The sequence below is a fragment of the Dipodomys spectabilis genome, unplaced genomic scaffold, assembly GCF_019054845.1.
Source record: "Dipodomys spectabilis isolate Male_0828 unplaced genomic scaffold, ASM1905484v1 ptg000250l, whole genome shotgun sequence".
In the NCBI taxonomy this organism is placed as follows: Eukaryota; Metazoa; Chordata; class Mammalia; order Rodentia; family Heteromyidae; genus Dipodomys; species Dipodomys spectabilis.
In genome coordinates, this window is record NW_024870927.1 from 199,794 (window position 1) to 224,029 (window position 24,236).

Consider the following 24,236-nt stretch of genomic DNA (forward strand, 5'->3'; position numbering starts at 1 on the left):
GTCGGTAGTGGGTCTTAAACTCTGGGCCTGGGTGCTGACCCTCAGCTCTTCAGCTCAAGGCTAGTGCTCTACCACTTGAGCCACCGCGCCACTTCCGGCTTTTTTCTGCTTATGTGGTGCTGAAGAATTGAACCCAGATCCTCATGCATGCAAGACAAGCACTCTATCACTGTGCTACCTTCCCAGCTCCATGTAATTAATCTTTCTTTTTAATCAGATTTTTTCCAGATTTTAATCAGTAGCTGTGATTGCATGACTAAGTATACTAAGACCCACAGAATTATACTTTTTTTTTTTTTTTTGGGTCATGAAGCTTGAACTCATGACACTGTCCCTCAGCTTCTTTTGCTCAGAGCTAGCACTTTGCCACTTAAGCCACAGTACCACTTCCAGCTTTTTCTGTTTATGTGGTACTGAGGAATTGAACCCAGGGCTTCATGCATGCTAGGCAAGCACTCTACCACTAAGCCACAGTCTAGCCCAAATTATACATTTGAACTGAGTGAATTTTATCATTATTTTTATTTATGATTTTTTTTTTTTTGGTTTGGAAATAGGTCTTACTATATATCCCAGGTGGGCCTGAAGCTCACAAGTCTCTTCACTCAGCCTCCTAAGTGTTGGAATTATAGGCATGTATCATGACACCCAGCTCATTAGTCATCTTTTTTTGAAGTTTTCTTCTACATAGTTTTTCTATTCACCTATTTGCTTTTTCTGCATTTGATTTTAAGGGTTTTCTCAAATGCCCAGTGCTTCTGGGCTGTCCACTCACTAAAAATGAGGGAGTAAACTAGGCACCGTGGCTCAAGCCTGTAATCCTAGCTACTTGGGAGGCAAAGATCAGGGTATCTCTGTTCATGCGATCCTAGGCATAACCTTTTATCCACCAGCAATACAAGGAAACACAAGTAAGAGGAACAAAGACAGCCAGCCAGACATAAAGCAAGACTCTACCTTGAAAATAACTGATGAAAAAGGGGAGAATGCTTTCCTAGTGGGCCCAGAGTTGTCTCCAGTACTGGAAAAAAAAAGTGTGGGAGGATATATGTTGACTTGTGGGCTGGTGAGCTTCTCTATAAAATGAAAGATTTGTATTTCAGAGGATTAAGGAAAAGAGACAGGAGAAGAAGAAAAGCAGAAGAGTGGTTTGAATTAGTATCTATGGTCTTATTCCTGTGGACTATTGGTGTTCTTTGTTCTTTTGTTCAGAAAGGTATCAAACTGACTACTAATATTCTGAGAGCCATGGGGAAGATTAAACCTTTAAATATTTAGCAAGTAAACATTAGTTTCAGTGTGTTAGTCTCATTTTCAGCTATGGGTGTGCTTACTGGTCTGTCCTGTCTGTACCACTCTCTAGAGGTCCTGTCCCAGGCTTTACCAAGACTGGGAAGAGGGTCTTTCCCACCCTTTTAAAATATAAAAATTTAAACATAAGGAAACAGAGATAGCTTCTAGGTGCCGGTGGTTCCCACTTGTACTCTTAGCTTCTCAGGAAGCAGATCTCTGGGGATTATGGTTTGAAGCCATCCTGGGCAGGAAAGTCCATGAGATTTTTTTTTTTTTTTTTTGGGGTCCAGTTCTGGGGCCTGAACTCTGGGCCTGGGCGCTGTCCCTCAGCTCTTCAGCTCAAGGCTAGCACTCTACAACCTGAGCCACAGCGCCACTTCTGGCTTTTTTTTCTTTTTGCTTATGTGGTGCTGAGAATCGAACCCAGGGCCTCATGCATGCAAGGCAAGCGCTCTAACACTGAGCCACCTTCCCAGACCAGTCCATGAGATTCTTATATCCAGTTAACCACAAAAAAAACTGGAAGTGGAACCAGTTGCTCAAGTGGTAGAGCATTAGCCTCTAGCACAAAAAACTCAGAGACTACCTAGGCCCACAGTATAAGCCCTAGGATCGCCCTCTCCAAAAAAAGGGATATTAAAAATAATAATTTTCACATACCTATTAGCCTATATCAATAATTACAATTTCAAGGACTTTTTTTGTGTGTGTGCCTGTACTGGGGCTTGAACTCAGGGCCTGGGCACTGTCCCTGAACCTCTCTGTGCTCAGTACTTGTGCTCTACCACTTGAGCCACAGCGACACTTCCAGCATTTTCTGTTTATGTGGTACTGAAGAATTGAACCCAAGGCTTCATTCATGCAAGGCAAGTACTCTACCATTAAGTCATATTCCCAGCCTCAAGGCCATTTTTATTTGCTCTAAATTTCAAATTATTTAGAAGCAAAATTTTTTTTTCTTGTCCTGGATCTTAAACTCAGGGCCTGGGTGCTAGCCCTGAGTTTTGTGCTCAAGGCTAGTGCTCTACCACTTGAACCACAGCTGTACTTGGGGTTTTGGTGGTTAATAGGAGCTAAGGCTCATAGTTTCCTGTCCCGGTTGCCTTTGAACCATGATCCTTAGATCTCAGATACTTGAGTAGCTAGGATTATAGGCATGAGCCACTGGCTCTAGCTTGGAAGCAAATCTTGACATATCATTTTATCTATAAATATGTTACTGAGTACTCAGTGGCTCCTCACATCCAGTATTTATCCTATCACTTAATTACCTTCTAAAGTACGTTTTTCTGACTCCTGAGTCTTTCTAGAGCCCTGTGTCTAAAGTTTACTTTCCAGCATTGTCCACTCAGCCAACTTGATGCTCTCATCTGTTTTTCATCTTCCCAAATTTTTTATTTATTACATCATATCCTCTTTTTGTCTTTGTGCTTTCAAAACTACCAAATCAGTTTATAATATTGTCTTAAGGTGCTGGGAAGGTAGCTCAGTGGTAGAGTGCTTGCCTTGTATGCATGAGGCCCTCAGTACCACATAAGCAGAAAAAACTGGAAGTGGCGCCGTGGCTCAAGTGGTAGAGTGCTAGCCTTGAGCTGAAGAGCTGAGGGACAGCATCTAGGCCCAGAGTTCAGGCCCCACAACCGACAAAAAAAAAATTGTCTTAAGTGGGACTTTGGGAGGGAGTATTGCTGATACTGGCTATCCAGCCATTTCTCTGAAGCCCTGAGAGGCTTCCTAATCCAAAGTTCAAGTGGACCTTTATAATGAGCTTTGCCCTCTGCTTTCTATTTAATGAGGTCAATTTTGACTGCTCCTTCCCTCCTTCCCATATACCATCAGATTTAAAGAGAAGGATTCTGTTATTCCAGTAATCTTTTCTGTACAGTAGAGATCCTATGGTTCAGAGGTGTAGCTCAATGATAGAGAGCTTGCCTAAAGTGTGCAAGGGCCAGGGTTCAATACCCAATACAGCAAAAATGAAAAAAAAAGTTGATATTTAAATTCCATCCTCCTTCAGCTTTTCCACAGGGCACTTTCTAGTCTTTCTCCTTCTAGTCTCTCCTCTGATCATTGTGTATCTTCACTTGGCTTTTGTGATTGAGTCTAATCAGAGTAGAACCAGGTATCTTCTCCTTTTGTGAACAATAAACCTTGATTCTGTTAACTTTTTTTTTTTTTGCCAGTCCTGGGCTTGAACTCAGGCCTAGACACTGTCCCTCAGCTCTTCAGCTCAAGGCTAGTGCTCTACCACTTGAGCCACTGTGCCACTTCTGGCCTTTTCTGTTGAGGTGATACTGAGGAATCGAACCCAGGGCTTCATGCATGCTAGGCAACTCCTCTACCACTGAGTCACCTTCCCAGTCCTCTATTAACTTTTGATTGATCTTAACAGGTTGAATAGAGGCAAAAAGAATGCTTCAGAGTATTCTAAAATCTCAGTCTCCTATTCTGCATTTTATGCCCATAATATTTGGGCCCAAACACAGGGATTTGCTTTTGTTGCTGTTAAACACTACAGTGTTCAGAGATCTGTAATGGGGTGGAAATAAGAATACCCATCATGAAACTTAAGTGGGATATTTCTGTATTTCATGGTGAACAGGAATAAAGAAAAGGGCAAGAAAATGAAAGAAACAGAAGAGAAAAAGGCCTACTTGGAAAGGAAGGTAAAAGACACTGGAATATTTAATGGTGGGGGAATCTGTGAGTGTGTGTACATTAGCAACAGGACAGAAGCCATGATTAGGGAGGAATTGAGATCTAGGATAAGGGTACAGTTCCTGGAAGGTCTTGTAGGATGGGTAAGGGAGGTAATGACACAAGTTGTCAATTAGAAAGGAAGAGGAGCATGTCATTGCTGATAGCTCTTTAGTGAACTCTGTTCACATGTTCTTTTTTTTTTTTGGTCCGTCGTGGGGCTTGAACTCTGGGCCTGGGCATTGTCCCTCAGCTCTTCAGCTCAAGGCGAGCGCTCTACCACTTGCTACAGCGCCACTTCTGGTTTTCTGGTGGTTTATTGGAGATAGGAGTCTCACGGTCTCTCCTGCCCGGGCTGGCTTTGAACCGTGATCCTCAGATCTCAGCCTCCTGAGTAGCTAGGATTACAGGCGTGAGCCACCAGCACCCGGCCACATGTTCTTTATCCACTTGACACCCTGTGAGTTTTATCATGTTGTGCCGTCTTTCAAATCAAGAAGCTGAGACTTACACATGGAAACAAACTTGTGTAAGTTCACACAATTGCATGGAGACAGAGAGGACTCAAACCAAATTCCAGGAAATAATAAGTTGCCCAAATGGCCTAACATGGACAAAGAACCTGGTTAGGCAGGTTAAGGTTGGCGAAGAAGGGGAATAAAGCCAACTAAGGCTATGAAGCCCATAAACCAAGTTAGCCCTTATGTACAATGAATGTTGAAGAGATAAAGTCTAAACAAACCCTAGGTACTGTACTTGTTTCCTAAGGTTTAAAGGTAATGCTTTCTAATTCTTGCTTTGTATTTGATAGTTTGTAGCCATTGGATTTCTTTTTAGTGCCAGTTCTGGTACTTGAACTCAGGGCCTAAACATTTTTGCTCAATGCTAGCATTCTGCCACTTGAGCCATTCCACTTTTGGTTTTTTGGTGGTTAACTGGAGATGAGTTTCCACAGAGTCTTCTGCCTGGGCTGGCTTCAAACCATGATCCTCAGATCTCAGCCTCCAAATAGCTAGGATTATAGGAATGAGTCACTAGCACTAGATGCTTGCTTCTGAAATTATTTGGAAAAGTATAAGAATTACTTTTTACTTTCCAAAAGGAGGGGATGATAAAATTGTATATACATGTATGTTTGCACATATATGTCCTACACAGCAAATAAATTAATTCAGTATACTGAATTTGTTCTTTGATAAGTATGGATTCCTCTCTCTGTAACCACAACAATACATAGAAAAAACAAATATTTTCTTTCATCTCTTATAATGTAGGCCTTTGCCCAGTTCGATGCTGAGGGTGATGGGACAGTTGATGCTGAGAACATGTTGGAAGCCCTCAAAAATTCCAGTGGAGCCAATCTTCAGGGGGAGCTGAGCCATGTCATCAGACAACTACAAGCCTGCTCTCTGGTTCCAGGTAAGGCTCTCATGTGAACACTGAACATTGAAGGTGCTCCCTTAGGATGTGGGGAAAAGAAACCCCTCATTCACTGCTGGTGGAAATGTAAGCTGCAACCGCTATGGAAATCAACATGGAAGGTCATCAAAAAATTAAAAGTAGACATGCATAATAACTCCACCATACCATTCCTGGGTATGTGCCTGAAGCAATATAAATTAATATGCAAGAAAAATACATACCCACATTATTGCATCTCTGTTCACAATGGCTAAACTATAGAATTGGCCGAGGTGTCCCAAAACAATGAATGATAAAAAAAAATATGATTCATTCTCTTTCTTCATGGAGGATATTACTCAACCATAAAGAGAAATAAAATTTTGTCATTTGCAGGAAAATAGAACTGAAAAGCCTCATATTGAGCAAGATAAGCCAAGCTGAAAAAGCCAAGTATATCACTCATTTCTGGAGTCTAGAGCTAAAATGATGATGATAACAATAATAGAATGTGAATATAAAAGGGAAACTGCTTAGAGAGCAAGAATCGGTGTGAAAGGCATGGGGGAAAAGAAAGGATACCGAGGAGTGAAGAATATTGAAGTAGCTGGTCGCTGGTAGCTCCCACCTGTAATTCTAGCTCCTGAAGAGGCTGAGATCTGAGGATCGTGGTTCAAAGCCAGCCCAGGCAGGAAAGTCCCTGAGATTCTTATCTCCAATAAACCACTAGAAAACTGGAAGTGGCACTGTGGCTCAAGTGGTAGAGCACTCACCTTGAGCTGAAGAGTGCAAGGACAGTGCCCAAGCCCAGAGTTCAAGCCCCATGACCGACCAAAAAAAAAAATAAGAATATTGAAGCATATTATATATATATATATATATATATATATATATGTACATATTTATATGTGAAAGCATCATGATGAAACTACTAAGCTTTGTGAAAGAAGGGAGAGCATAGAGCTAGGCACCAGTAGCTCACACCTGTAATACTAGCTATCTGGAGGCTAATATATGGAGGTTTGTGGTTTAAAGCCAGTCTAAATGGAAAAAAGTCTCTATCTCCAATTAACCAACAGAGTCCTATTGAAGGTGTGGCTTAAGTAGTAGAGTGCCAGCCTTGAGCAAGCAAGCCAAGTGAATTCAAGTCTCAATAATTGGGTGGAGATGGGGAGTGAACTTGCTCAGAGTATACTGTACACATCCATAGAATTATCACAAAGAAAACTCCCTTGTATTATTAATGTATGCCAATTCAAAATTTAAATTAACAATAACTTTGTTCTACTGTGGATTGAAATTAGGTTAGCTTATATCACCATAAAGTAATAACCTCCCCCACCTTCCAGCCTTCATTGGGCATATGATCTAAATTGAAATTAGGTTAGCTTATATCACCATGAAGTAATAACCTCCCCCACCTTCCAGCCTTCATTGGGCATATGATCTAAACTAACATTCCATGTGGTTATCTCTTTTGTTCCTTACTATAGTGAATGCTTGGCTTTTTGTCAGAAAGTTGCCTTCCTTAATGGATCTCCATATATCTACTCTAGTCAGAAGCTATCTCTGGCCCCTATTGTATGTTCTCTTAAGTGTCTTTCTTCCCCTCCACCCCTGCCCCCAACATTTTACCAGTATGGTTAATCAATGAACTGTGTGCTAAATGGTTGTCTTTACTCCTGGACTGTGGGCTCCAGGAGGTAGGGACTTTCTTATTTCTGCTGTGTCTTCACATTTGACATATTTTTATCTTTTTGTCATGTAAGCATTTTATTATTTTTTTTAAGAAAGCTATTACTATAAAATTTACATAAGAATAAAAAAGCCATCCATGAGGAACTGTAAACAGAGAGGCAGGCTCCAGAGAAGTAACCTGGAAAGAAGGACCTGGAATGGTGGAAGGATCCAAGTGGGAATGTAAGGGTCTAGTCCCTGTCCTACCTATTTCTTGTTGACACTTTGGTTTGTCCCTAATAGCATATCATCTGGTGGCACATATCTTTTATCCTAGCTATACAAGAGACCATGGGTAGGAGTATTGAAATCTGACACCATCCCTAGGCCAAAAACAAGCTCCTACCTGAAGAATAAAGTGAAAAAGAATTAGGGGTGTGGCTCAAGTAGTAGGGAGACTACCTAGCAAGCATGAGACTCTAAGTTCAAATTGTTCTGCCCTCTCCCCCTCCATTAAAAAAAAAATACACCTCCAGTACCCTATTTAGACTAATGTGTGCTGCCTATAAGACTATGGCTCAAGAAAAACAAACAGTTGGTTGGGGATTTAACTCACAAGGCCCTGAACTCAACCCTCAGCTCTGCCAAAATGAAAAAGATGATGAAGAAAAAAACAACAGCAGCAACAACAAAAAACCTTCTGGTTAGTTTTTAAGTCCTTTAAGTTTTTAAAGTTTGGACAAAACATGGTTCTGAATGTTTCAAAATTCTGTTCAACTGAAATGAATTATTGAATTGACATTGTTACTGGCTCATTTCTTTGAAACTTATTTAGGTTTTATTTGAAGACGAGCACTTGCCTAACATACAAGGCTCAGGGCTTAATCTCTATCACTGAAATAAAACAGCTTATTTAGTTTTTTTTTTTAACAGATTAAAGATAAAAATACAAAACAACAACAATTAATGACTGCTTTCAAACAAGCCTATTAAGATGGACCATCAGATAGAGAATGTGGAAACTGTTGTGATGGCTTTTCCAAAAACTTTGCCAAAATATATTTTGTCTCTTTAGGTTTCATAGACATATTTTCAGAGTCAAAGGAGGGTCTTGGTGTTCACTCATCAATGATACTGCGCTTCCTGCATCGCAATCGAATCTCTAGCATGGTAATTCCCTATCCAATGTTGGACCACTGCAATAACATGTGTACCATGCGGTCCTCAGTCCTGAAGGAGTCTCTGGATCAACTAGTACAAAAGGAGAAGGGTATGTTTTTTTCTAAACCTAGTGTTTAATAATAGGGTGATCTACTTCTTGCCCTTATTTCTGAAAATATAAATATAACTAGTTTACAGTCTGTCCTTCCTTCTTTTCCTTCCTATATGAGGCAGCTAGTTTTAGTTTCTCATCATTCACTTCTTTACTCAGATGTGACTTCAAGGAATGCCTTTCCTATGTACTCTACCTTATTAATGCCTTCTTCCTCCATTCCCTCACTCCCTACTGGTGACTATTACCTTTACAAGTTTAATATCTGAAGTCATAGCATTATTTCTTTACTTGTATTTTATTTATATTGTTTGCATTCTTACCCTTAGCACCTGGGAATAGGTTTATCACATACTATTTTTTGAATAAATGAGGAATGCCACTACAGATTCACTTAATTTTGGGAACAGAAATCGATGCTATGTGGAACATAATAGAGTCCCAAATTAGATTCAAGTACACATGGAATTATAGAACCAGAGAAAGCATATAAAGGTGAATTGTCAAGAAATTGGGTTGGAGAAAAATAAGACTAGATTCTTATTCTATTCCAGTCACTAAAATTTTATAGATCAAAAGTTCAACTACAAAGGAAAAGATAAGGATACTAAAAGAAGCCAGGAGCTGGTGCCTCACATCTATAATCCTAGCTACTCAGGAGACTGAAATCTGAAAATTGTGGTTCAAAGCCAACCCAGGCAGCAAAGTCTGTGAGACTCTTTATCTCTAAACACCAGAAAACCAGAAGTAATGCTGTGGCTTAAAGTAGTAGAGTCCTAGCCTTGAGGAAGAGAGCTCAGGGACAGTGCCCAGGCCCAGAATTCAAGTCCTATGGACTGACCAAAAAAAAAAAAAAAAGAATACTAAAAGGAAATAATTACATTTTAGAACTTAACTGCATGGCTCAAATGGTAGAGTGCTTTTCTAGAGGTACATGGTCCTTAATTCACTCTCCTAGTACCACTAAAAAAAAAACTACATCAAAAAAAGAAAAGAAAATAGAATCTTAAACTTCTGTTTCCTGCAAAGAAAAAAAAGGCAGAAAGTACTTCCCTCTCTTTTTCTATTTCTTTCTTCTTCAACTCTTGTCATACTAAAATCAATTCTTGCTGAAAAAAAAAAATATTTTTTTTGGTTAGTCATAGGGCTTGAACTCTGGACCTGGGCACTGTCCCTCAGCTCTTCAGCTCAAGACTAGTGCTCTACTACTTGAGCCATAGTGCCACTTCCAGTTTTCTGGTGTTTAATTGGAGATGCATCTCATGGCCTTTCCTGCCTGGGCTGGCTTTGAATTGCAATCCTCAGATCTCAGCCTCCTGAGTAGTTAGGATTACAAGCATGAGTCACCAGCACCTGGCTTCTTGCTGAAAAAAATTTTTTTTTTTGGGTCAGATCATGGGGCATGAACTCTGGGCCTGGGCGCTGTCCCTCAGCTCTTCAGCTCAAGGCTAGCGCTCTACCACTTGAGCCACAGCACCACTTCCGGCTTTTTTTCTTTTTGCTTATGTGGTGCTGAGGAATCAAACCCAAGGCCTCAGGCATGCAAGGCAAGCCCTCTACCACTGAGCCACCTTCCCAGCCCCTTCTTGCTGAAAAATTTTTTTTTTTTTTTTTTTGGTGGGTCGTGGGGCTTGAACTCTGGGCCTGGGCACTGTCCCTCAGCTCTTCAGCTCAAGGTGAGTGCTCTACCACTTGAGCTACAGCGCCACTTCCGGTTTTCTGGTGGTTTATTGGAGATAGGAGTCTCACGGTCTCTCCTGCCCAGACCTGCCCGGGCTGGCTTTGAACCGCGATCCTCAGATCTCAGCCTCCTGAGTAGCTAGGATTACAGGCGTGAGCCACCAGCGCCCGGCCTTGCTGAAATTTGTAAATAAAACAAAGAAAATAGTGTCATGTCATAAAATATGGGACACTCTTTTTAAGCAAGCTGTGAAAACCAGAATCAAGAGAAATGATTGATACCTTTTAGGGTATATGAAAGTTTGAAGTTTTTTGTTTTTTTGTTTTTTTGGCCAGTCCTGGAGCTTGAACTTGGATTTAGGCATTGTCCCTGAGTTCCTAGCACTCTACCACTTCGGTTATCAGCACCACTTCCCATTTTTCTGTGATTAATTAGAGATAAGAGTCTCATTGACTTTCCTGCCAGGGCTGGCTTCAGAGCACAATCTTCAGATTTTAGCCTCCTGAGTAACTAGAATTACAGACATGAGCCACCAGCACCTGGCAGTTTAAAGCTTTTTTTTTTTTTTTCCAGTCCTGGGGCTTGAACTCAGGGCCTGGACACTATCCCTGAGCTTCTTTTGCTCAAGGCTAGCACACTGTCATGTAAGCCATAGCATCACTTCCATCTTTTTTTATTTATGTGGTACTGAGGAATTGAACCCAGGGCTTCAAGCATGCTAGGGAAACACTCTACCACTAAGCCACATTCCCAGCCCCAGTTAAACTTTTTTTTTTTTTTTTTGAGTCCGGTCGTGGGGTCTGAATTCTGGGCCTGGACAGTCCCTGAGCTTTTCAGCTCAACGCTAGCGCTCTACCACTTGAGCCACAGTGCCACTTCCGGCTTTTTTCTTTTTGCTTATGTGGTGCTGAGGAATTGAACCCAGGGCCTTGAGCATGCAAGGCAAGCACGTTACCACTGAGCCATCTTCCCAGCCCCCAGTTTAAACCTTTTTAAAGCAAAAAATACCAGCGGAATCAAAGTAAAAATGACATTCCAGGGAACAAAATATGTTTTGTATCATATTAATGGTTCTTTAGATTATACTTTTTAGTAATCCCCTTCTTAGGCAATTTTAACTTTCTTCGTTTCATCATTTAAAAAATGAATTAATATATAAAGAATGCATAGAAAAGTGCCTGTCTGCCGGGCGCCAGTTGCTCACGCCTGTAATCCTAGCTACTCAGGAAGCTGAGATCTGAGGATTAAAATTCAAAGCCAGCCCTGGCAGGAAAAACCATGAGACTCTTTTTTTTTTTTTTTTTTTTTGTGGTCCAGTCTTGCGGCCTCAACTCTGGGCCTGTGCTCCGTCCCTCAGCTCTTCAGCTCAAGGCTAGCACTCTACCACTTGAGCCACAGCGCCACTTACGACTTTTTTTTTCTGCTTATGTGGTGCTGAGGAATTGAACCCAGGGCCTCAAGCATGCCAGGCAAGCGCTCTACCACTGAGCCACCTTCCCAGCCAACCATGAGACTCTTATCTCCAATAAACCACTCAGAAAAACAGAAGTGGTTCTGTGCTCAAGTGGTAGAGTGCTAGCCTTGAGCTGAAGAGCTGAGGGACAGTGCCCAGGCCCAGAGTTCAAGCCCCATGACCGACCAAAAAAAGAAAAAAAAAAGTGATTGACCTATGGTAAACTCTGAAGAAAATATTAGCTATTAAGTGTGTACATGTATAGCACATTTTATATGTGTGTGTGTGTGTGTGTGTATCATACAGTATATATTAAAGATAGGAATTTAAAAAAAAAAAGACTAGAGGCTGGGAAGATGGCTCAGTGGTAGACGCTTGCCTTGCATGCCTGAGGCCCTGGGTTCGATTCCTCAGCACCACATAAGCAAAAAGAAAAAAGCCAGAAGTGGCGCTGTGGCTCAAGTGGTAGAGTGCTAGCCTTGAACTGAAGAGCTGAGTGACAGTGCCCAGGCCCAGAGTTCAGGCCCCACGACTGGACCCAAAAAAAAAAGAAAAGAAAAGAAAAGACTAGTAACCCAGAAAAAATGGGAGAGAGTAAAGACAGAATACTCATAAAAAGCCTCATAATTGCCAGGCACCATTGGCTCACGCCTATAATCCTCACTACTCAGGAGGCTGAGATCTGAGGATCACAGTTCAAAGCCAACCCAGGCAGGAAAGTTTGAGACACTCTTATCTCCAATAAACCACTAGAAAATCAGAAGTGGCACTTTGGCTCAAGTGGAAGAGTACAGGGACTGTGCCCAGGCCCAGAGTTCAAGCCCCACAACCGATTAAAAAAAAAAAAAGCCTCATAATTTGAATGTCAACTCAAAGTATGAGACACATTTTTCTTTGCATGGTTTTACAAATATATCAATGATTTTAAGTATTTCACTATACTGAGATAATGACTGGTGACCATGAGCTCCTTACTGGTGCCAAAGTACTAAGCATATGTGTTAGATATTTTATTTTATTATTATTATTTTTGTTGTTGTTATTGGTTGTGAGGCTTGAACTCTGGACCTGGGCGCTGTCCCTCAGCTCTTCAGCTCAAGGCCAGTGCTCCAGCACTTGAGCCTCCACTTCCGGTTTTCTGGTGGTTAATTGGAGATAAGAGTCTCACAGACTTTCCTGCCCAGACTGGCTTTGAACCGTGATTCTCAGATCTCAGCCTCCTGAGTAGCTAGGATTACAGGTGTGAGACACCAGTGCCTGGCTTTTTAGATGTTTTAAATGACTCTTATTCATATTCTCTCTCTTTCTCTCTCTGTCTCTCTCTGTGTCTGTCTCTATCTCTCTGTGTCTGTCTCTGTCTCTCTCTCTCTGTCTCTCTCTCTGTCTCTGTCTCTCTGTCTGTCTGCCTGCCTGTCTGTCTGTCTGTCTGTCTCTCTGTCTCTCTCTCTCTCTCTCTCTCTCTCTCTCGGTGCCAATCCTGGGGCTTAACCTCAGAGTCTAGATGCTGCCCTTGAGCTTCATTTGCTCTACCACCTGAGTCACAGCTTCACTTTGTTTTTTTTGTGTGTGTGAGTAATTAGAGATAAGAATCTCAAGGAATTTTCTTCCTGGATTGGCTTCAAACGTCAATCCTCACATCTTACTTAGCCTCCTAGGCATGAGCCATCTGTGCCCAGCTTTTTGTTTTCTTCCTTTTTTTATTTTTTATTTATTTATTTAATTAATTAATTAATTTATTTTTGGGTCCGGTCGTGGGGCCTGAACTCTGGGCCTAGGCACTGTCCTTCAGCTCTTCAGCTCAAGGCTAGCGCTCTACCACTTGAGTCACAGCGTCACTTCCGGGTTTTTTCTTTTTGCTTATGTGGTGCTGAGGAATTGAACCCAGGGCCTCAGGCATGCAAGGCAAGTGCTCTACCACTGAGCCAACTTCCCAGCCCTCTTCCCTTTTTTAATGGCCAGTATTGGGGCTTGAAGTCAGGAGCCTAGCAATTGCTGTTCACTTGGCTGTAACTCCACCTGAGTTACACATCCTGTCCAGCTTTTTTTCTGGTTTACTGGAAATGGTGTCTTGAATACTTTTCTGCCTACGTTGGCATCCAAACATGATTCTCCAGGTTTTAGCCTTCTGAGTGGCTAGGATTACAGGCATATAGGACAAATGACTGTCTTTTTTTTTCCCTTGGTAAAAGATGTCATATAATAAACTCATTTTCCTTACAGAAAACCCTGGAGAGTTAACCAGAAGCCCTGAGATGGATAAACTCAAGTCAGTAACAAAATGCTATGCTTATATAGAGACATCCTCCAACCCTGCAGATATTGACAAGATGACAAATGGAGAAACATCATCCTACTGGCAGTCAGATGGTAGTGCACGTTCACACTGGATTCGGTGGGTGGTACAATATGTTTTATTCTCTCTTTTTTTTTTTTTTTGTGGGTGGTGGGGCCTGTACTCTGGGCCTGGGCGCTGTCCCTCAGCTCTTCAGCTCAAGGCTAGCGCTCTACCACTGAGCCACCTTCCCAGCCCTTTGAGCCACAGGGTCACTTCCGATTTTTTCTGCTTATGTGGTGCTGAGGAATTGAACCCAGGGCCTCATGCATGCAAGGCAAGCACTCTACCACTGAGCCACCTTCCCAGCCCTTTTATTCCCTTTTATGTAATTTTGGAATGTTTTCTACTTGATTATTTTTTTCCTGAGTGGCTGAGAGATGCTTTTTGAATCAAGTAAAAGGAATCATGTAAATCAGTTCATGCAAAACTAGGTTTTATAAATTTATAATTACTTTTTCATAGTATGACTTTAAAAGTTTTTAAATTGATGATATACCGAGGAGTTGTAGTCCCCTAAGTCAGGTAAAGAGTATATTTATTTTTGGACAGTGTCATGCATTCCCTCATACTTTCCAAGTTTTTCCCATCCGTACCCACACACAAATTGTATAGTTCATTTTCAACATGATGTCTAGCAAGTACCACTGCTACATTTGTACATTCTTTGTCCCTCCATTTGTGTGCCTCCCCTTACCCTCCCAAAGGCAGATAGACAAATAAACAAGACAAAAAGAAAACAAAAACAGCAACCAAGAAAAAAAACCTCTTGTTCCATTTCCTGGAGCTCATTTAGACAAATATTACTTTATATGATCATATGCACATAGTCATCATGCCTTTGTGTTTTTCTCCTTTGGTCTCGTGTGTTAATGCTTAGAATCCTGTATAATTTTAGATATAGTTCCTACATATGAGAGAAAACAAGAGCCTTTGTGTCTTTGAGCTTGGCTTACCTCACTTAACAAGATCTGTTCTAGGTCCATCTATTTCCCTGTGATTTTAGATCCTTTTAACTAGTTTCTCAGGAAAAGTTTTTTTTTTTGACAGTACTGGGATTTGAACTCAGGGCTTTATGCTTTTTTCCTCCATCAGTGATGGTAATTTTAAGCTCTTTCCTGTACATTTATTTTATTTTTATTTTATTTTATTTTTTTTTGGGTCCTTGGGGCCTGAACTCTTGGCCTGGGTGCTGTCCCTCAGCTCTTCAGCTCCAGGCTAGCACTCTACCACTTGAGCCACAGCGCCACTTCTGGCTTTTTTTTTCTGCTGAGGAATCGAACCCAGGGCCTTAAGCATGCAAGGCAAGCACTCTACCACTGAGCCAACTTCCCAGCCCCCTTTCCTGTACATTTAAAAAGCCCCCTGTGAATAAGATAGTTTAGAAGAGGGATAGTCATAAATTCTGGAATGCAATTGATGACAGTAAACTATGGTATTTCTATAAGTTCTGTAGCTGCTATCTGAATTTTTACTAGTCTCCTCAGAAAATGGGTTAATTTCAGCTAGCTGAAATAGAATAATTCTTTTTCATAGTAGAAACATGTGACCTTTATCTTTAATTTATAGATGAGATTTATGCAGGTTTTTTTGTTTGTTTTGGTTTTTTGTTTTTGTCATAGTGGGGCTTGAACTCTGGGCCTGGGCACTGTCCCTGAGCTCTTTAGCTCAAGGCTAGAGCTCTACTACTTGAGCCACAGCACCACTTCCGGTTTTCTGGTGGTTATTGGGGATAAGAGTCCCATGGACTTTCTTCCAGGGCTGACTTGGAACCTCAATCCTCATATCTCAGCCTTCTGGGTAGCTAGGATTACAGATATGAGCCACTGGTGCCCGGCTTTACGCAGTTATTTTAAATACAGTTTAGAATTTGCTTCTTGCTAGGTATAGGGGTTTTATTAAAATATCCATATTGTTCCTTCCTGTCTTTGCTAAAAGCCTAAAAGGAAATTTAAGATCAATTTTGTATTGAAAGGTTTTTTTTTTTTAAAGAGACTTTGGAAGGTTATACAGAATTTGAAATCCATAGTTAGCATTTCATGTTTATTGCTGTTAGGAGAGTAGTCTTTATAGATATACCAAATGTACTGTCTTCCAGATGAATCTTGTAGACCCTATGAATGCTTGATCCATATAAACATTTATGATTTCTACCCTGTTTTACAGGTTAAAAATGAAGCCAGATGTGGTACTTAGGCACTTGTCCATTGCAGTGGCTGCCTCTGACCAGAGCTACATGCCACAGCAAGTGACAATAGCCGTGGGAAGGAGTGCTAGTGATCTCCAAGAAGTCCGAGATGTGCACATCCCCAGCAATGTGACTGGCTACGTGACCTTGTTGGAAAATGCCAACATCAGCCAGCTCTGTGAGTCAAACAAAATGAAGGAGATGCGGAAGGGAAAGGATATTTTTTAGCAGCAAAACCTCTGGAAATTTCTTCTGAGATTCAATTTGCTTCTCATGAGGCATACAAAAGTAGTCCTTACTTCATGTATTTAACGTTTGTAAATGTTTTAACTAAGCAAAGGCTTTATACGTTATTATTTTCTTATAGGAAAATGAGGGAAAAAAACTGACAAAAATACTCAAAATCCTACCACTCGGGGACTGTAACTGTGTGTGTGTGTGTGTGTGTGTGTGTGTGTGTGTGTACATACACACACACATATATGTATATATATATTCACATATATATGTACACCCACAAACCTACTTAATTTTGTTTTATTCTTGTTAATATTGTTTTAGTGGCAGTAGTAGGGCTTGAACTCATGTTCTTGCTTGGCTTTTTTACTTATCCCAGGCACTCTGTTCTCTTTCTCTTTCTCCCTCTCTTTCTTTCCCCGTGTGTGTGTGTGTGTGTGTGTGTGTGTGTGTATAGTATGTGTATATGCAAGCATCTTTTTACATTAATAATTAGTATTCTGTATTGTTTGTGGTACTGGAATTTGAACTCAGGGCCTCATGCTTTCTAAGCAGGCACTCAGCCACTTGTACCTCACTTCCAGCTCATAGGCACACACACATACACGTGTATGTATATATGTGTATGTGTGTGTGTATGTGTGTGTTTTTAACACTGATACTGGGACTTGAACTCAGGACCAGGGCAGTGTCCCTGAGCTTTTTTGCTGGTGCTGTGCCACTTGAGCCACAGCTTTGCTTTTAGCTTTTGGTGATTAATTGGAGATAAGAATCTTGTACTTTTCTGCCTAGGCTAGCTTCGAGCTGTGATCCTTAGAGCTCAAATCCTGAGTGGCTGAGATTCAGGTGTGAGCCACCAACATTCAGCAGCCATGCTTTCATCCCAGAAGTACTCATATAATATAATATGTTTATTTTTCTTTCTGGTCCTGGGGTTTGAACTCTGGGCCTGGGTACTGTCCCAGAGCTTCTTTTTGCTCAAGACTAGTGCTCTACCTCTTGAGTCACAGTGCTACTTCTGGCTTTTTATGAGTATTTTATTAGAGATAAGAGTTTCACAGACTTTCCTGCCCAGGCTGGCTTTGAACCATGATCCTCAGATCTCAGCCTCCTGAGTAGCTAGGATTACAAGTATGAATCACCGATGTCTGGCTTTTATATATATATTTCGTAAATGTGTTCTTATACTATAATTTCATCAACACCTTTTTTTGATGTGGTAAAAATGCGTTTTAATTTTTTTTGGGGGGGTCTGGTCCTGGGGCCTGAACTCTGGGCCTGGGCGCTGTCCCTCAGCTCTTCAGCTCAAGGCTAGCATGCTACCACTTGAGCCATAGCACCACTTCCGGCTTTTTTTTTCCTGCTTATGTGGTGCTGAGGAATCAAACCCAGGGCCTCATGCATGCAAGGCAAGCGCTTTACCATTGAGCCACCTTCCCAGCCCCAAATGCGTTTTAATTTTAACCTGCCATATATTCCTGGACATTTACTTGCTTCCTACATAGTATTTTGGAATAATTGCAAGTTTAATATCTTTCCTTGTTTCAGGGAATTGTAATGTTTCATATTTTGCTTCATTTCTTCTAATGTTTTTCTGAGTCAAAAAACTATTCTTTCTTTGCTTAAAGGAACTGAGGCCTAGGGAGTTAGTGTTTTGATGTCTAGGCAAAGAAATAGTTAAGCCTATGGAGTAAAAGCTTCCTGTCTCATACTGTGGTACTCTTTTCTCTAAGTTGTATTCTTTTAAACTTGTTGCCTTTTTTTTTTTTTTTTTTTTGGTCAGGCTTGGGGTTTGAACTCTGGGCCTGGATGCTGTCCCTGAGCTCTTCAGCTCAAGGCGAGTACTCTACCACTTGAGCCACAGCACCACTTCCTGTTTTCTGGTGGTTAATTGGAGATAAGAGTGTCACAGACTTTCCTGCCTGGACTGGCTTTGAACTCTGATCCTCAGATCTCAGCCTCTTGAGTACCTAGGATTACAGGGGTGAGCCACCGGTGCCTGGCTTGTTGCTTCCTTTTTTTTTCAACCAAATAAGAAATTGTGGCAGCTCCTAAAAGTTAATCTTGTTTGTTTTATCTGCTTTGAGTTAATTATTAAAAAACATTCTCATAGCTGCTTATGAACAAGCTACTGTTTTGGGTTTTTTTTTCAAGTTTCAAAATTCATTTTATAAATTGTGTTTTTTCCTGCTTCTTGGTATATACAGATATCCATTGATTGTAAAAGCCAACAACTACAAACAAGCTAATTTTGTTCAGTTAAGTTTGGCTAAAAATAGTTCATCTATACAATAGAATGCACTATCTATTGAGAATGATACTTCTCCTTTCTATATATGATTTTGTAACATAATTTCCATGATTACATATTAAGCAAAATGCACATATACATATGATAGATACTTGTATACATAATTACATATATGAATATACATTCAAACACACATTCAATATAGCCATCAGCATTTGTATTTATGAATAGCTTTCCAGGGATAAAAGAAAAAGGCCCAAAACAATGTATTACTTCACTCAGATGACCCAGGTAAATGCTATCTATTGTCAGGTAAAGAACATATACTCTCAGCATGATATGATAGTGACTGTATCTCTGTTGTCCTGTTCCCCAAATCAGTAGTATCAATATAATCTTGAAAAAAAATTATACCAAGTCAAACTGAGTACATTTTACAAAACATCTGGCCAATGTTTTTATTTTATTTTTGGTGGATTTGAAGATTGAACTCATTAAACTCAGGGCCTCACACTGAGTAAGCTTCTGTTTTATAATTTCATCCAAATTTCAAACTGTAGGAACTCTATAAGTACTCTCACAAGTGGAGGTTTATATAATGTGCTCCATGTAATTTTCCTGGTTTATGGTTTCAAAGCAGTTTTAAGATAAGCTACCCTTAATTTTGCATATTATTTTTTAGAATTGTCAATGTTTTGTGATAAATTCATTTTATACTAATTCCATTGCACACATTGATTGTGTGTCATCAAAGCACAGCTTATGAATTTTCTTTTCAAAATAGCAATTGCTATTTTGTTTTTAGTTCATATACTGAGCTACAAAGTTAATCCAAAGCTGGGCACTGATGGCTCATTCCTTGCTGTAAATCCTACTGACTCAAGAAGTTGAGAGCTGAAGATCTAAGTATGAAGCTACCTGGGCAGGCAAATCTGAGAAACTCTTATATCTACTTAACCAGCAAAAAGGTGGAACTAGAGGTGTGATTCAAGTGGTAGAGTATCAGCTGTGAGCAAAAAAAGTCAAGTGTGAGTGTGAGGCCCTGAGTTCAAGCACCAATACACACACACACACACACACACACACTTAAACTAAAAATGTTAACACACACACACACACACACACACACACTTAAACTAAAAATGTTAACCCAATACTAAACTTGTTGTTTGTTCTTAACAGATGTCCAGATTAACATAAAACGTTGTCTTAGCGATGGATGTGATACTAGAATTCATGGTCTGAGGGCTGTTGGCTTTCAGAGAGTTAAAAAGTCTGGAGTCTCAGTCTCAGATGCCTCTGCAATATGGTATTGGTCTCTGTTGACATCTCTGGTGACAGCTTCAATGGAGACAAACCCTGCATTTGTCCAGACAGTGCTGCATAATACCCAGTAAGTCACTCTTGTTTTCCACTTCGTCAAGGTACATATACTCTTCTGTAATCCTCCAGAAGTCTTCCTTCTTCCAAGCTCATTCAACAGTGTAGTCCATAGACCTGCTGTTTTGATTGCAGTTTTCAGCTCCACAATGCTCCTTTGATTGATGTTCTGACTTTGTAGACTTTGAAGAAGTGCTCATTCCACATTCTTTCCCCCCATTCTTGAGTTTCTCCAGTGCCTTTCTTCATCTGTTCATCAAGTGTTCCAGTCTTGTGAGATCACCATTTTGTACCTGTTCTTACCCATTGGGGACAATTGTTTGAGTTTATATAACAGTTAATATTAAGTAGGACATTTTCAATATCAGGTCAAACAGGTTTTTTTACCTACTGACACTAAAATGTTTCTATAAAACAAATCCTCATTTTATAGTGACCTTCCCTGAAGTTTCACAAGTAAGCAGTGTAGATCAGTTTGAATCTATGTGTTTGGACTCCCAAGTTTAGAGCTCTTTAAGTAACGAATGAAATCTTTCAAAGATGCTGAATTTTGAATGTAGTGCTCCTCTGAAAATTTTAGAGTATGGCTCAAATGGCAGAGTACCTGCCAAGTGAGCATAAGGCCCTGCATTCAAATTCTGGTGCTTCCAAGTAAAGTACTGGCTAGCAAATAAAATAAAAATGGTGGGCATTAGTGGCTCACACCTGTAATTCTAGATCTGTAATTCTGAGATCTGAGGATTGCTGTTCGAAGACAGCTTAGACAGGAAACCCTATGAACTCTTTTTTTTTTTTTTTTTCTGGTCCTGGGGCTTAAACTCTGGGTCTGGGGACTGTCCTTGAGTTTCTTTTGCTTAAGGCAAGTACTCTATCACTTGAGCCACAGGACTGTTTCCAGCTTTTTCTGAGTAATTATTGGAGATAAAAGTCTCATGGACTTTCCTGCCCGATTGGCTTTGAACTGCCATCCTTAGATCTTAGCCTCCTGAGTACCTAGGATTATAGACATGAACTAGCTTCTGTGAATTCTTATCTCTAATTAACCACCAAAAAGCTTGAAGTGGGGCTCAAATAGTAAAACACTAGCCTTGACCAAAAACAACAACAAAAAACCCTTTGAGACAGCACTCAGGCCCTGAGTTTCAGCTCTGGGATTGGTGGGCGTGTGCACGCACATGCACACACATACGTGTACACACACACACGCGCGCGCGTGCGCGCGCACACACACACACACACACACACACACACACACACACACACACACACACGAAACAACCACCCACAAACTGATAGGGCAGAAATTCCAAGAAGGGCAAGGAATGTGACTTAGTAGTAGCTAAGCATACATGAAGTGCTCTGGGTTCTATTCTCAGTATCACATAAACAGAAAAAGCCGAAGTGGCACTGTGCCTCAAGTGGTAGTGTGCTAGCTTTGAGCAAAAGAATCTCAGGGAGGAGCTGGGAAGGTGGCTCAGTGGTAGAGTGCTTGCTTGCATGCGTGAGGCCCTAGGTTCGATTCCTCAGCACCACATAAGCAGAAAAAGCCAGAAGTGGCACTGTGGCTCAAGTGGTAGAGCACTAGCCTTGAGCTGAAAAACTAAGGGGCAGTGTCCAGGCCCAGAGTTCAGGCCACAGCACTGACAAAAAAAAAAGAATCTCAGGGATAGTGCTCAGGCCCTGAGATCAAGCCCTAGGACTGGCCAAAAGAAAAAAAAATTCTAAAAAGTGACAAACAACAAAAACAGGCAACTTTAATAGTAATGTTAGTGTTGTAGGTAGGTTCAAAGCCGATTAATACGCTGGGGGCCGGTGGCTCACTCCTATAATCCTAGGTACTAAGGAGGCTAAGATCTGAGGATCACGGTTCAAAGCTAGCCCAGGCAAAGTCCGTGAGACTCATATTTCTAATAAACCATCAAAAAAACCAGAAGTGGTGCTGTAGCTCAAGTGGTAGAGCACTAGCCTTGAGCTGAAGAGCTGAGGGGCAGTGCCCAGGCCCAGAGTTCAAGGCCCATGACTGACGAAACAAAACAAAAAAACTGATTAATAGGCACTATTTTTTTTAAAATATTCCAGTCCTGGAGCTTGAACTCAGGGCCTGGGTACTGTTCTGAGTGTTCTGGCTCAAGGTTAGCACTCTACCACTTGAGCCACAGTTCTACTTCTGGCTTTTTTGGTGGTTAGTTTGAGATAAGAATCTCACAGACTTTCCTACCAAGGCCGGCTTGGGACTGTTATCCTCCAATATTAGTCTCCTGAGTAACCAAGATTATAGACATGAGCTACCAGTGCCCAGCTAATAGAATGTCAAAGTATTAGCTAAAAGTAAATTGCCAGTGTTTAGCCTTTTTTTTTTTTTTTGCCATCTTTTAATCTTAGTTGGCACTATTCTTTCTCTCTCTCTCTTTCCCCTCCCTCCTCTCCCCCCCTCCTTTCTCTCTCCCCTCCCCTCCCCTCTCAGTTTTTGTTTTTGGTGCTGATCCTTAGGCTTGAACTCAAGGCCTGGGTTCTGAACTATGGCTCCACCTATTGGTGGTTAATTGGAGATAAGAGTTTCACGGACTTGGGCCCAGGCTAGCTTCAAACCATGATTCTTAGACCTCAGCCTTCTGAGTAGCTAGGATTATAAGCATGAGCCACCAGTGCCTGGCAGCTAGCACTATTAAATAAAACTTTCAGCAAATAATTCTGTTAGTCTTGCAATTGCCATATCTGAAGAGTAAGAGTTGACCATGACCCTTTCTTCTTTCCTAAACCATTTTAAACTCAGAGAAACATGGCAAGTATAACACAGGGAATTCTTATTTCTTTTTCAGTCATTTGAGGGCAATTTACTAGCTTGATACCCCAGTGTCCCTAAACACTTCAGTGTGTACATCCTACAAACAATATTTTCTAGCAACCATCAAGATCAGGAAATTAACCACTAGTATACATTGCTGCCATCTAATCCTCAGACCCCACTCAGGTTTTACAAATCATCCCAATAATGTCCTTTGTAGCAAAGGATCCAGTCCAGAGTCATAATTCGCATTACATTGTTATATCTTCAGTTTCCTTAACTTGGAAACAATTCCTCAGCCTTTCCTAGACCTTGACACTTTTTGGTGCTCATACTGGGCCGTACTTAGATCTTCAGCTCTCAACTTCTTGAGTCACTAGAATTTACAGCAAGACATGAGCCATCAGTGCCCATACTCAGGGCCTCACACTCTTGCTTAGTTTCTTTGTTTACACAGGTGCTTTACCACTTGAGCTATGCTTTCAGACCAGCATTTTTGCTGGTTAATCAGAGATAGAGTTTCTCAGAATTTTCTGCTGGAGCTGGCTTTAAACCTTGATTCTAGCCAGGCATCCGTGCTCACATCTGTAATCCTAACTACTCAGGAGGCTGAGATCTGAGGCTCAAGGTTCAAAGCCAGTTCAGGCAGGAAACTCTTAAGACTCTCATCTCCAATAAACCACTCAGGAAACCAGAAGTGGCACTGTGGTAGAGTGGTAGAGTGCTTGCCTTGAGCTGAAGAGCTGAGGGATAGCACCCAGGCTCAGAGTTCAAGCCCCACAACCAACAAAAAACCCACAAACCTTGATTCTCAGATCTCAAGCCTCCTAAGTAGTTAGGATTACAGTATAAGCCACTGATAGGGGCTGGGAAGGTGGCTCAGTAGTAGAGTGCTTGCCTTGCATGCATGAGGCTCTGGGTTTGATTCCTCAGTACCACAGAAGCAGAAAAAGCTGGAAGTGGCACTGTGGCTCAAGTGATAGAGCGCTAGCCTTGAGCTGAAGAGCTGAGGGACAGTGCCCAGGCCCAGAGTTCAGACCCCACAACCAACCAAAAAAAAAAAAAAAAAAAGCCACTGATATCTGGCTAACCTTGACACTTTTGAAAAATATAGGTCATTTGAGTTTTCATTTGTTTTGTTTTGTGACAGCGTCTTACTTGTGATCCTCCTACCCTAGGTAGGAGAAGTTTACCACAATGCCAAACTAGGTCAAGTTATTTTGAAGAATAACCTATAATTCTGATATACCTGTTGTTTCATCATGAAAACTTAGGGTTTTTATTATTTTTTTTCAAGTAAAGTTTTGCTTTGCAGTCCAGGCTAGCCTTGGACTCATCATCAAGAAGGAAGCCTTCTTCTACCTCCTGAGTCTTCAACAGGCATGCCACTACTATGACTTGCTAGATTTTATATTTTTAGCAGATATCATAATGATATTGTGTTATTATTACATCCCATCAGAAGGCACACAATTTCAGATTATCCTGTTTCTGGGGCCAGTGATGTTAACTTTGCTCATTTAACTAACATTATCTGCCAGCTTTTTCTACTGTAAAATAACTTTTTCCTTTGCAATTGAGTATTTTT

At 40.9% G+C, this 24,236-nt stretch overlaps 1 protein-coding gene across 2 annotated transcripts in view; it reads left to right on the forward strand.

The window, feature by feature from the left end:
- The window catches only part of Zzef1 (zinc finger ZZ-type and EF-hand domain containing 1), a 156,363-nt gene that overhangs the window by 11,018 nt on the left and 121,109 nt on the right, over positions 1-24,236 (forward strand). For both annotated transcript variants that reach the window (XM_042699424.1, XM_042699425.1), the window contains exons 2-6: positions 5,265-5,409; positions 8,144-8,338; positions 13,696-13,867; positions 15,974-16,173; positions 19,666-19,876. In XM_042699424.1, coding sequence (XP_042555358.1) covers positions 5,265-5,409; positions 8,144-8,338; positions 13,696-13,867; positions 15,974-16,173; positions 19,666-19,876 — 923 coding nt within the window. The remainder of the gene's footprint in view (positions 1-5,264; positions 5,410-8,143; positions 8,339-13,695; positions 13,868-15,973; positions 16,174-19,665; positions 19,877-24,236) is intronic.